At 41.2% G+C, this 12,177-nt stretch overlaps 1 protein-coding gene across 4 annotated transcripts in view; it reads right to left on the bottom strand.

Moving 5' to 3' along the window:
* LOC137416485 (uncharacterized) overlaps positions 1-11,855 on the bottom strand; it is a 330,130-nt gene extending 318,275 nt beyond the window's left edge. Inside the window, exons 1-2 of one of the 4 annotated variants that reach the window (XM_078770667.1) lie at positions 11,665-11,855; positions 11,456-11,567 (exon numbers count right to left, since the gene is read on the bottom strand). In XM_078770667.1, coding sequence (XP_078626793.1) covers positions 11,456-11,567; positions 11,665-11,768 — 216 coding nt within the window. In that variant the 5' untranslated portion in view covers positions 11,769-11,855. Of the gene's footprint in view, positions 1-11,445; positions 11,568-11,664 lie in introns of those variants that run through there. The other 3 variants (XM_078770671.1, XM_078770670.1, XM_078770669.1) reach the window with 3 other exon arrangements.
* Between the last annotated feature and the right edge of the window lie 322 nt (positions 11,856-12,177).

Raw genomic sequence — 12,177 nt, 5'->3', positions numbered from 1 at the left:
TACTCAAAAAATAAGGGTTTCGTTGACCTCCATGATTGACCGCAAAGTGACCTTGACCTTTGACCTTGACCTTCAAAATTTTGTGTGCTGAAGGGTATCTCTATAGGACTCTGATCTGCGAAGTTACAGGAGTTTCCAATAATAACTGTGGTCTACAGAGTGATCTAAACGTGGAAAAAAAATGATTAACCACAAACAAAAAAACAAAAAAACAAAAAAATAAATATGTCACCCACAGGGTGAACCGTATCTTGCCAAAATATGAAAATTCCGTTTTTTCGTCATGACGTCATCAAATGACGTCATAGCGTCAAACTGTTTACAGATCTGGGAAGCACTCATCAAGGGCATTCATATGAGGTATTACTCGATATGGTACCTACGATTTCAAAATTTGACCTTGGAGTCAATAATTTTCGACCTCCAGCGCTAACCATGAAGGTCAAGGCCGATCGCCACCAAAAACTAATCAGCTGAGCGCCGGACCATATACTAGATTCCCATGAAGTTTGGAGACGATCCGATCAAAGTTACTCAAAAAATTAGTGTTTCGTCGACCTCCATGATTGACCACAAAGTGACCTTGACCTTTGACCTTGACCTTCAAAATTTTGTGTGCTGAAGGGTATCTCTATAGGACTCTGATATGCGAAGTTACAGGAGTTTCCAATAATAACTGTGGTCTACAGAGTGATCTAAACGTGTAAAAAAAATGATTAACCACAAACAAAAAAACAAATAAAAAAATCAATAATTTTCGACCTCCAGCGCTAACCATGAAGGTCAAGGCCGATCGCCACCAAAAACTAATCAGCTGAGCGCCGGACCATATACTAGATTCCCATGAAGTTTGGAGACGATCCGATCAAAGTTACTCAAAAAATTAGTGTTTCGTCGACCTCCATGATTGACCACAAAGTGACCTTGACCTTTGACCTTGACCTTCATAATTTTGTGTGCTAAAGGGTATCTCTAAAAGACTCTGATATGCGAACTTACAAGAGTTTCCAAAGGGAACTGTGCTCTACAGAGTGACCTAAACAATGCGAACTAAAGCAATACAATATACATGAAAAGTGCAGTTTTTTCGTCATAACGCCGTCAAATGACGTCACATTGTCAAACGAGTTATAGGTTTGGAAAGCACTCAACAAGGGCTTCAATTTGAGGTACTACTCGATATGGTAACTGAAACTTGAAAATTTTACCTTTTGGTCAAAATTGAATGACCTTCAAAATGACCTTGAAGGTCAAGGCCGATCGCCACCAAAAACTAATCAGCTGAGCGCCGGACCATATACTAGATTCCCATGAAGTTTGGAGACGATCCGATCAAAGTTACTCAAAAAATTAGTGTTTCGTCGACCTCCATGATTGACCACAAAGTGACCTTGACCTTTGACCTTGACCTTCAACATTTTGTGTGCTGAAGGGTATCTCTATAGGACTCTGATATGCGAAGTTACAGGAGTTTCCAATAATAACTGTGGTCTACAGAGTGATCTAAACGTGAAAAAAAAATGATTAACCACAAACAAAAAAACAAAAAAATAAACATATGTCACCCACAGGGTGAACCGTATCTTGCCAAAATGTGAACATGAGTGACTTGCTTCAGGTCACACTGAGGTGAACACCTCCATGATTGGCCGCAAAGTGACCTTGACCTTTGACCTTGACCTTCATAATTTTGTGTGCTAAAGGGTATCTCTAAAAGACTCTGATATGCGAACTTACAAGAGTTTCCAAAGGGAACTGTGCTCTACAGAGTGACCTAAACAATGCGAACTAAAGCAATACAATATACATGAAAAGTGCAGTTTTTTCGTCATAACGCCGTCAAATGACGTCACATTGTCAAACTAGTTATATGTTTGGAAAGCACTCAACAAGGGCTTCAATTTGAGGTACTACTCGATATGGTAACTGAAACTTGAAAATTTTACCTTTTGGTCAAAATTGAATGACCTTCAAAATGACCTTGAAGGTCAAGGCCGATCGACACCAAAAACTAATCAACTGAGCGCCATACCACACCCTATATACCCACCAAGTTTGGAGATCATAAGATCAAAGTTACTCAAAAAATAAGGGTTTCGTAATTTGACCTTGGGGTCAATAATTTTCGACCTCCAGCGCTAACCATGAAGGTCAAGGCCGATCGCCACCAAAAACTAATCAGCTGAGCGCCGGACCATATACTAGATTCCCATGAAGTTTGGAGACGATCCGATGAAAGTTACTCAAAAAATAAGGGTTTCGTCGACCTCCATGATTGACCACAAAGTGACCTTGACCTTTGACCTTGACCTTCAAAATTTTGTGTGCTGAAGGGTATCTCTATAGGACTCTGATATGCGAAGTTACATGCGAACATATGCGAAGATATGGTACCTACGATTTCAACATTTGACCTTGGGGTCAATAATTTTCGACCTCCAGCGCTAACCATGAAGGTCAAGGCCGATCGCCACCAAAAACTAATCAGCTGAGCGCCGGACCATATACTAGATTCCCATGAAGTTTGGAGACGATCCGATCAAAGTTACTCAAAAAATAAGGGTTTCAACATTTGACCTTGGGGTCAATAATTTTCGACCTCCAGCGCTAACCATGAAGGTCAAGGCCGATCGCCACCAAAAACTAATCAGCTGAGCGCCGGACCATATACTAGATTCCCATGAAGTTTGGAGACGATCCGATCAAAGTTACTCAAAAAATAAGGGTTTCGTCGACCTCCATGATTGACCACAATGTGACCTTGACCTTTGACCTTGACCTTCAAAATTTTGTGTGCTGAAGGGTATCTCTATAGGACTCTGATATGCGAAGTTACAGGAGTTTCCAATAATAACTGTGGTCTACAGAGTGATCTAAACGTGAAAAAAAATGATTAACCACAAACAAAAAAACAAAAAAAAAAACAAACAAAAAAACAAACATACAAGCTGACTAATACATCTTGCAAAAACTTCGTTTTGGCAAGATAAAAAACAAAAAAACAAACAAACATACAAGCTGACTAATACATCTTGCAAAAACTTCGTTTTGGCAAGATAAAAACAAACAAATAAAACATCACCCACAGGGTGAACCGTATCTTGCCAGGGTTTCGTTGACCTCCATGATTGACCGCAAAGTGACCTTGACCTTTGACCTTGACCTTAATAATTTCGTATGGTGAATAGTATGTCTTCATGACCAACGCACATGAAATATTGAAAGATTTTGATGAGAACTGAGGAAATAATTTTTTCATGAAAATTCCGTTTTTTCGTCATGACGTCATCAAATGACGTCATAGCGTCAAACTGTTTACAGATCTGGGAAGCACTCATCAAGGGCATTCATATGAGGTATTACTCGATATGGTACCTACGATTTCAAAATTTGACCTTGGGGTCAATAATTTTCGACCTCCAGCGCTAACCATGAAGGTCAAGGCCGATCGCCACCAAAAACTAATCAGCTGAGCGCCGGACCATATACTAGATTCCCATGAAGTTTGGAGACGATCCGATCAAAGTTACTCAAAAAATAAGGATTTCAACATTTGACCTTGGGGTCAATAATTTTCGACCTCCAGCGCTAACCATGAAGGTCAAGGCCGATCGCCACCAAAAACTAATCAGCTGAGCGCCGGACCATATACTAGATTCCCATGAAGTTTGGAGACGATCCGATCAAAGTTACTCAAAAAATAAGGGTTTCGTCGACCTCCATGATTGACCACAAAGTGACCTTGACCTTTGACCTTGACCTTCAAAAATTTGTGTGCTGAAGGGTATCTCTATAGGACTCTGATATGCGAAGTTACATGCGAAGATATGCGAAGATATGGTACCTACGATTTCAACATTTGACCTTGGGGTCAATAATTTTCGACCTCCAGCGCTAACCATGAAGGTCAAGGCCGATCGCCACCAAAAACTAATCAGCTGAGCGCCGGACCATATACTAGATTCCCATGAAGTTTGGAGACGATCCGATCAAAGTTACTCAAAAAATAAGGGTTTCAACATTTGACCTTGGGGTCAATAATTTTCGACCTCCAGCGCTAACCATGAAGGTCAAGGCCGATCGCCACCAAAAACTAATCAGCTGAGCGCCGGACCATATACTAGATTCCCATGAAGTTTGGAGACGATCCGATCAAAGTTACTCAAAAAATAAGGGTTTCGTCGACCTCCATGATTGACCACAAAGTGACCTTGACCTTTGACCTTGACCTTCAAAATTTTGTGTGCTGAAGGGTATCTCTATAGGACTCTGATATGCGAAGTTACAGGAGTTTCCAATAATAACTGTGGTCTACAGAGTGATCTAAAAATGATTAACCACAAACAAAAAAACAAAAAAACAAAAAAACAAACAAACATACAAGCTGACTAATACATCTTGCAAAAACTTCGTTTTGGCAAGATAAAAACAAACAAATAAAACATCACCCACAGGGTGAACCGTATCTTGCCAGGGTTTCGTTGACCTCCATGATTGACCGCAAAGTGACCTTGACCTTTGACCTTGACCTTAATAATTTCGTATGGTGAATAGTATGTCTTCATGACCAACGCACACGAGATATTGAAAGATTTTGATGAGAACTGAGGAAATAATTTTTTCATGAAAATTCCGTTTTTTCGTCATGACGTCATCAAATGACGTCATAGCGTCAAACTGTTTACAGATCTGGGAAGCACTCATCAAGGGCATTCATATGAGGTATTACTCGATATGGTACCTACGATTTCAAAATTTGACCTTGGGGTCAATAATTTTCGACCTCCAGCGCTAACCATGAAGGTCAAGGCCGATCGCCACCAAAAACTAATCAGCTGAGCGCCGGACCATATACTAGATTCCCATGAAGTTTGGAGACGATCCGATCAAAGTTACTCAAAAAATAACGATTTCAACATTTGACCTTGGGGTCAATAATTTTCGACCTCCAGCGCTAACCATGAAGGTCAAGGCCGATCGCCACCAAAAACTAATCAGCTGAGCGCTGGACCATATACTAGATTCCCATGAAGTTTGGAGACGATCCGATCAAAGTTACTCAAAAAATAAGGGTTTCGTCGACCTCCATGATTGACCACAATGTGACCTTGACCTTTGACCTTGACCTTCAAAATTTTGTGTGCTGAAGGGTATCTCTATAGGACTCTGATATGCGAAGTTACAGGAGTTTCCAATAATAACTGTGGTCTACAGAGTGATCTGAAGGTCAAGGTCAAAGGTCAAGGTCGACCTCCAGCGCTAACCATGAAGGTCAAGGCCGATCGCCACAAAAAACTAATCAGCTGAGCGCCGGACCATATACTAGATTCCCATGAAGTTTGGAGACGATCCGATCAAAGTTACTCAAAAAATAACGATTTCAACATTTGACCTTGGGGTCAATAATTTTCGACCTCCAGCGCTAACCATGAAGGTCAAGGCCGATCGCCACCAAAAACTAATCAGCTGAGCGCCGGACCATATACTAGATTCCCATGAAGTTTGGAGACGATCCGATCAAAGTTACTCAAAAAATAAGGGTTTCGTCGACCTCCATGATTGACCACAAAGTGACCTTGACCTTTGACCTTGACCTTCAAAATTTTGGGTGCTGAAGGGTATCTCTATAGGACTCTGATATGCGAAGTTACAGGAGTTTCCAATATTAACTGTGGTCTACAGAGTGATCTAAACGTGGAAAAAAAATGATTAACCACAAACAAAAAAACAAAAAAAAAAACAAACAAATAAACCTATGTCACCCACAGGGTGAACCGTATCTTGCCAAAATGTGAACATGAGTGACTTGCTTCAGGTCACACTGAGGTGAACAGAACTGCTATCCACTAGAAGCGACTCTTTGAGGAATGTCTGCCCACGAGATATTGAAAGATTTTGATGAGAACTGAGGAAATAATTTTTTCATGAAAATTCCGTTTTTTCGTCATGACGTCATCAAATGACGTCATAGCGTCAAACTGTTTACAGATCTGGGAAGCACTCATCAAGGGCATTCATATGAGGTATTACTCGATATGGTACCTACGATTTCAAAATTTGACCTTGGGGTCAATAATTTTCGACCTCCAGCGCTAACCATGAAGGTCAAGGCCGATCGCCACCAAAAACTAATCAGCTGAGCGCCGGACCATATACTAGATTCCCATGAAGTTTGGAGACGATCCGATCAAAGTTACTCAAAAAATAACGATTTCAACATTTGACCTTGGGGTCAATAATTTTCGACCTCCAGCGCTAACCATGAAGGTCAAGGCCGATCGCCACCAAAAACTAATCAGCTGAGCGCCGGACCATATACTAGATTCCCATGAAGTTTGGAGACGATCCGATCAAAGTTACTCAAAAAATAAGGGTTTCGTCGACCTCCATGATTGACCACAAAGTGACCTTGACCTTTGACCTTGACCTTCAAAATTTTGTGTGCTGAAGGGTATCTCTATAGGACTCTGATATGCGAAGTTACAGGAGTTTCCAATAATAACTGTGGTCTACAGAGTGATCTGAAGGTCAAGGTCAAAGGTCAAGGTCGACCTCCAGCGCTAACCATGAAGGTCAAGGCCGATCGCCACAAAAAACTAATCAGCTGAGCGCCGGACCATATACTAGATTCCCATGAAGTTTGGAGACGATCCGATCAAAGTTACTCAAAAAATAACGATTTCAACATTTGACCTTGGGGTCAATAATTTTCGACCTCCAGCGCTAACCATGAAGGTCAAGGCCGATCGCCACCAAAAACTAATCAGCTGAGCGCCGGACCATATACTAGATTCCCATGAAGTTTGGAGACGATCCGATCAAAGTTACTCAAAAAATAAGGGTTTCGTCGACCTCCATGATTGACCACAAAGTGACCTTGACCTTTGACCTTGACCTTCAAAATTTTGGGTGCTGAAGGGTATCTCTATAGGACTCTGATATGCGAAGTTACAGGAGTTTCCAATAATAACTGTGGTCTACAGAGTGATCTAAACGTGGAAAAAAAATGATTAACCACAAAAAAAAAAACAAAAAAAAAAACAAACAAAAAAACAAACATACAAGCTGACTAATACATCTTGCAAAAACTTCGTTTTGGCAAGATAATGATTAACCACAAACAAAAAAACAAATAAACATATGTCACCCACAGGGTGAACCGTATCTTGCCAAAATGTGAACATGAGTGACTTGCTTCAGGTCACACTGAGGTGAACACCTCCATGATTGGCCGCAAAGTGACCTTGACCTTTGACCTTGACCTTCATAATTTTGTGTGCTAAAGGGTATCTCTAAAAGACTCTGATATGCGAACTTACAAGAGTTTCCAAAGGGAACTGTGCTCTACAGAGTGACCTAAACAATGCGAACTAAAGCAATACAATATACATGAAAAGTGCAGTTTTTTCGTCATAACGCCGTCAAATGACGTCACATTGTCAAACTAGTTATATGTTTGGAAAGCACTCAACAAGGGCTTCAATTTGAGGTACTACTCGATATGGTAACTGAAACTTGAAAATTTTACCTTTTGGTCAAAATTGAATGACCTTCAAAATGACCTTGAAGGTCAAGGCCGATCGACACCAAAAACTAATCAACTGAGCGCCATACCACACCCTATATACCCACCAAGTTTGGAGATCATAAGATCAAAGTTACTCAAAAAATAAGGGTTTCGTAATTTGACCTTGGGGTCAATAATTTTCGACCTCCAGCGCTAACCATGAAGGTCAAGGCCGATCGCCACCAAAAACTAATCAGCTGAGCGCCGGACCATATACTAGATTCCCATGAAGTTTGGAGACGATCCGATGAAAGTTACTCAAAAAATAAGGGTTTCGTCGACCTCCATGATTGACCACAAAGTGACCTTGACCTTTGACCTTGACCTTCAAAATTTTGTGTGCTGAAGGGTATCTCTATAGGACTCTGATATGCGAAGTTACATGCGAACATATGCGAAGATATGGTACCTACGATTTCAACATTTGACCTTGGGGTCAATAATTTTCGACCTCCAGCGCTAACCATGAAGGTCAAGGCCGATCGCCACCAAAAACTAATCAGCTGAGCGCCGGACCATATACTAGATTCCCATGAAGTTTGGAGACGATCCGATCAAAGTTACTCAAAAAATAAGGGTTTCAACATTTGACCTTGGGGTCAATAATTTTCGACCTCCAGCGCTAACCATGAAGGTCAAGGCCGATCGCCACCAAAAACTAATCAGCTGAGCGCCGGACCATATACTAGATTCCCATGAAGTTTGGAGACGATCCGATCAAAGTTACTCAAAAAATAAGGGTTTCGTCGACCTCCATGATTGACCACAATGTGACCTTGACCTTTGACCTTGACCTTCAAAATTTTGTGTGCTGAAGGGTATCTCTATAGGACTCTGATATGCGAAGTTACAGGAGTTTCCAATAATAACTGTGGTCTACAGAGTGATCTAAACGTGAAAAAAAATGATTAACCACAAACAAAAAAACAAAAAAAAAAACAAACAAAAAAACAAACATACAAGCTGACTAATACATCTTGCAAAAACTTCGTTTTGGCAAGATAAAAAACAAAAAAACAAACAAACATACAAGCTGACTAATACATCTTGCAAAAACTTCGTTTTGGCAAGATAAAAACAAACAAATAAAACATCACCCACAGGGTGAACCGTATCTTGCCAGGGTTTCGTTGACCTCCATGATTGACCGCAAAGTGACCTTGACCTTTGACCTTGACCTTAATAATTTCGTATGGTGAATAGTATGTCTTCATGACCAACGCACATGAAATATTGAAAGATTTTGATGAGAACTGAGGAAATAATTTTTTCATGAAAATTCCGTTTTTTCGTCATGACGTCATCAAATGACGTCATAGCGTCAAACTGTTTACAGATCTGGGAAGCACTCATCAAGGGCATTCATATGAGGTATTACTCGATATGGTACCTACGATTTCAAAATTTGACCTTGGGGTCAATAATTTTCGACCTCCAGCGCTAACCATGAAGGTCAAGGCCGATCGCCACCAAAAACTAATCAGCTGAGCGCCGGACCATATACTAGATTCCCATGAAGTTTGGAGACGATCCGATCAAAGTTACTCAAAAAATAAGGATTTCAACATTTGACCTTGGGGTCAATAATTTTCGACCTCCAGCGCTAACCATGAAGGTCAAGGCCGATCGCCACCAAAAACTAATCAGCTGAGCGCCGGACCATATACTAGATTCCCATGAAGTTTGGAGACGATCCGATCAAAGTTACTCAAAAAATAAGGGTTTCGTCGACCTCCATGATTGACCACAAAGTGACCTTGACCTTTGACCTTGACCTTCAAAAATTTGTGTGCTGAAGGGTATCTCTATAGGACTCTGATATGCGAAGTTACATGCGAAGATATGCGAAGATATGGTACCTACGATTTCAACATTTGACCTTGGGGTCAATAATTTTCGACCTCCAGCGCTAACCATGAAGGTCAAGGCCGATCGCCACCAAAAACTAATCAGCTGAGCGCCGGACCATATACTAGATTCCCATGAAGTTTGGAGACGATCCGATCAAAGTTACTCAAAAAATAAGGGTTTCAACATTTGACCTTGGGGTCAATAATTTTCGACCTCCAGCGCTAACCATGAAGGTCAAGGCCGATCGCCACCAAAAACTAATCAGCTGAGCGCCGGACCATATACTAGATTCCCATGAAGTTTGGAGACGATCCGATCAAAGTTACTCAAAAAATAAGGGTTTCGTCGACCTCCATGATTGACCACAAAGTGACCTTGACCTTTGACCTTGACCTTCAAAATTTTGTGTGCTGAAGGGTATCTCTATAGGACTCTGATATGCGAAGTTACAGGAGTTTCCAATAATAACTGTGGTCTACAGAGTGATCTAAAAATGATTAACCACAAACAAAAAAACAAAAAAACAAAAAAACAAACAAACATACAAGCTGACTAATACATCTTGCAAAAACTTCGTTTTGGCAAGATAAAAACAAACAAATAAAACATCACCCACAGGGTGAACCGTATCTTGCCAGGGTTTCGTTGACCTCCATGATTGACCGCAAAGTGACCTTGACCTTTGACCTTGACCTTAATAATTTCGTATGGTGAATAGTATGTCTTCATGACCAACGCACATGAAATATTGAAAGATTTTGATGAGAACTGAGGAAATAATTTTTTCATGAAAATTCCGTTTTTTCGTCATGACGTCATCAAATGACGTCATAGCGTCAAACTGTTTACAGATCTGGGAAGCACTCATCAAGGGCATTCATATGAGGTATTACTCGATATGGTACCTACGATTTCAAAATTTGACCTTGGGGTCAATAATTTTCGACCTCCAGCGCTAACCATGAAGGTCAAGGCCGATCGCCACCAAAAACTAATCAGCTGAGCGCCGGACCATATACTAGATTCCCATGAAGTTTGGAGACGATCCGATCAAAGTTACTCAAAAAATAAGGATTTCAACATTTGACCTTGGGGTCAATAATTTTCGACCTCCAGCGCTAACCATGAAGGTCAAGGCCGATCGCCACCAAAAACTAATCAGCTGAGCGCCGGACGATATACTAGATTCCCATGAAGTTTGGAGACGATCCGATCAAAGTTACTCAAAAAATAAGGGTTTCGTCGACCTCCATGATTGACCACAAAGTGACCTTGAACTTTGACCTTGACCTTCAAAATTTTGTGTGCTGAAGGGTATCTCTATAGGACTCTGATATGCGAAGTTACATGCGAAGATATGCGAAGATATGGTACCTACGATTTCAACATTTGACCTTGGGGTCAATAATTTTCGACCTCCAGCGCTAACCATGAAGGTCAAGGCCGATCGCCACCAAAAACTAATCAGCTGAGCGCCGGACCATATACTAGATTCCCATGAAGTTTGGAGACGATCCGATCAAAGTTACTCAAAAAATAAGGGTTTCAACATTTGACCTTGGGGTCAATAATTTTCGACCTCCAGCGCTAACCATGAAGGTCAAGGCCGATCGCCACCAAAAACTAATCAGCTGAGCGCCGGACCATATACTAGATTCCCATGAAGTTTGGAGACGATCCGATCAAAGTTACTCAAAAAATAAGGGTTTCGTTGACCTCCATGATTGACCGCAAAGTGACCTTGACCTTTGACCTTGACCTTCAAAATTTTGTGTGCTGAAGGGTATCTCTATAGGACTCTGATATGCGAAGTTACAGGAGTTTCCAATAATAACTGTGGTCTACAGAGTGATCTAAACGTGGGAAAAAAATGATTAACCACAAACAAAAAAACAAAAAAACAAAAAAACAAACATACAAGCTGACTAATACATCTTGCAAAAACTTCGTTTTGGCAAGATAAAAAACAAACATACAAGCTGACTAATACATCTTGCAAAAACTTCGTTTTGGCAAGATAACAAAACCTCCATCGACCTTCGGTGGTGAAACTAATGAACCTGGAACTCTGTTGTTCCTCTGAGGCCCGAAAACTGACGTCATCTTGCCGAACCACACGGTTCTTCCCGATCGCACTCTCCACACACTCCTTCATTCCCAGAGTGAAACAAACACGATCATTGTACAACATTTCTCATTAATAACTTGATAACTCCTTAACCCGGGTACGAGTACGGACACGTTACCTCTCTTGCTGATGAAGCTTGAAAGACGCATAAAAACTTCCGCAAACTGAGCTCGTGGAGGTGGAGCTTTCTCCGGTGACGTCATGAACAACGTGATGACGCATCCTCGTAGAACAAGGGCGTGATCACTCACCCATTCGAGTTTCACAGCAGGTCACGTGATTGTATTAATAACATCAACAACATTTTCAACTTCTTTTCACTTTAAGTTAATTTTCTTGTGAAACGATAACCGGTTTAAACCCTTTGATGTGATGATAACGTTTATTTTAAACCTGTTATCTCTGATTATCCCGTTTAATAAACAAACTCGCTCTCATTCATCTCGTTATCATTTATCAAAACAAATGTAGCGGTTCCCGCTGAATGTACACAATCGCCTTGCACCTGCCAGGACGCGGCCGGGGCGCGATCGCCATGCCGGGCTCGTCCGGACGGGCCCAGACACGCCTCTCCTGGGCATGCCCGGACTCGCTGTTCCCGGGCACGCCCGAACCTCCCGGGCACGCCCAG

Source organism: Myxine glutinosa, chromosome 1 (genome assembly GCF_964187855.1).
Source record: "Myxine glutinosa chromosome 1, kmMyxGlut1.1, whole genome shotgun sequence".
Taxonomy (NCBI): domain Eukaryota; kingdom Metazoa; phylum Chordata; class Myxini; order Myxiniformes; family Myxinidae; genus Myxine; species Myxine glutinosa.
This window is presented reverse-complemented; position numbering and strand designations above follow the sequence as displayed.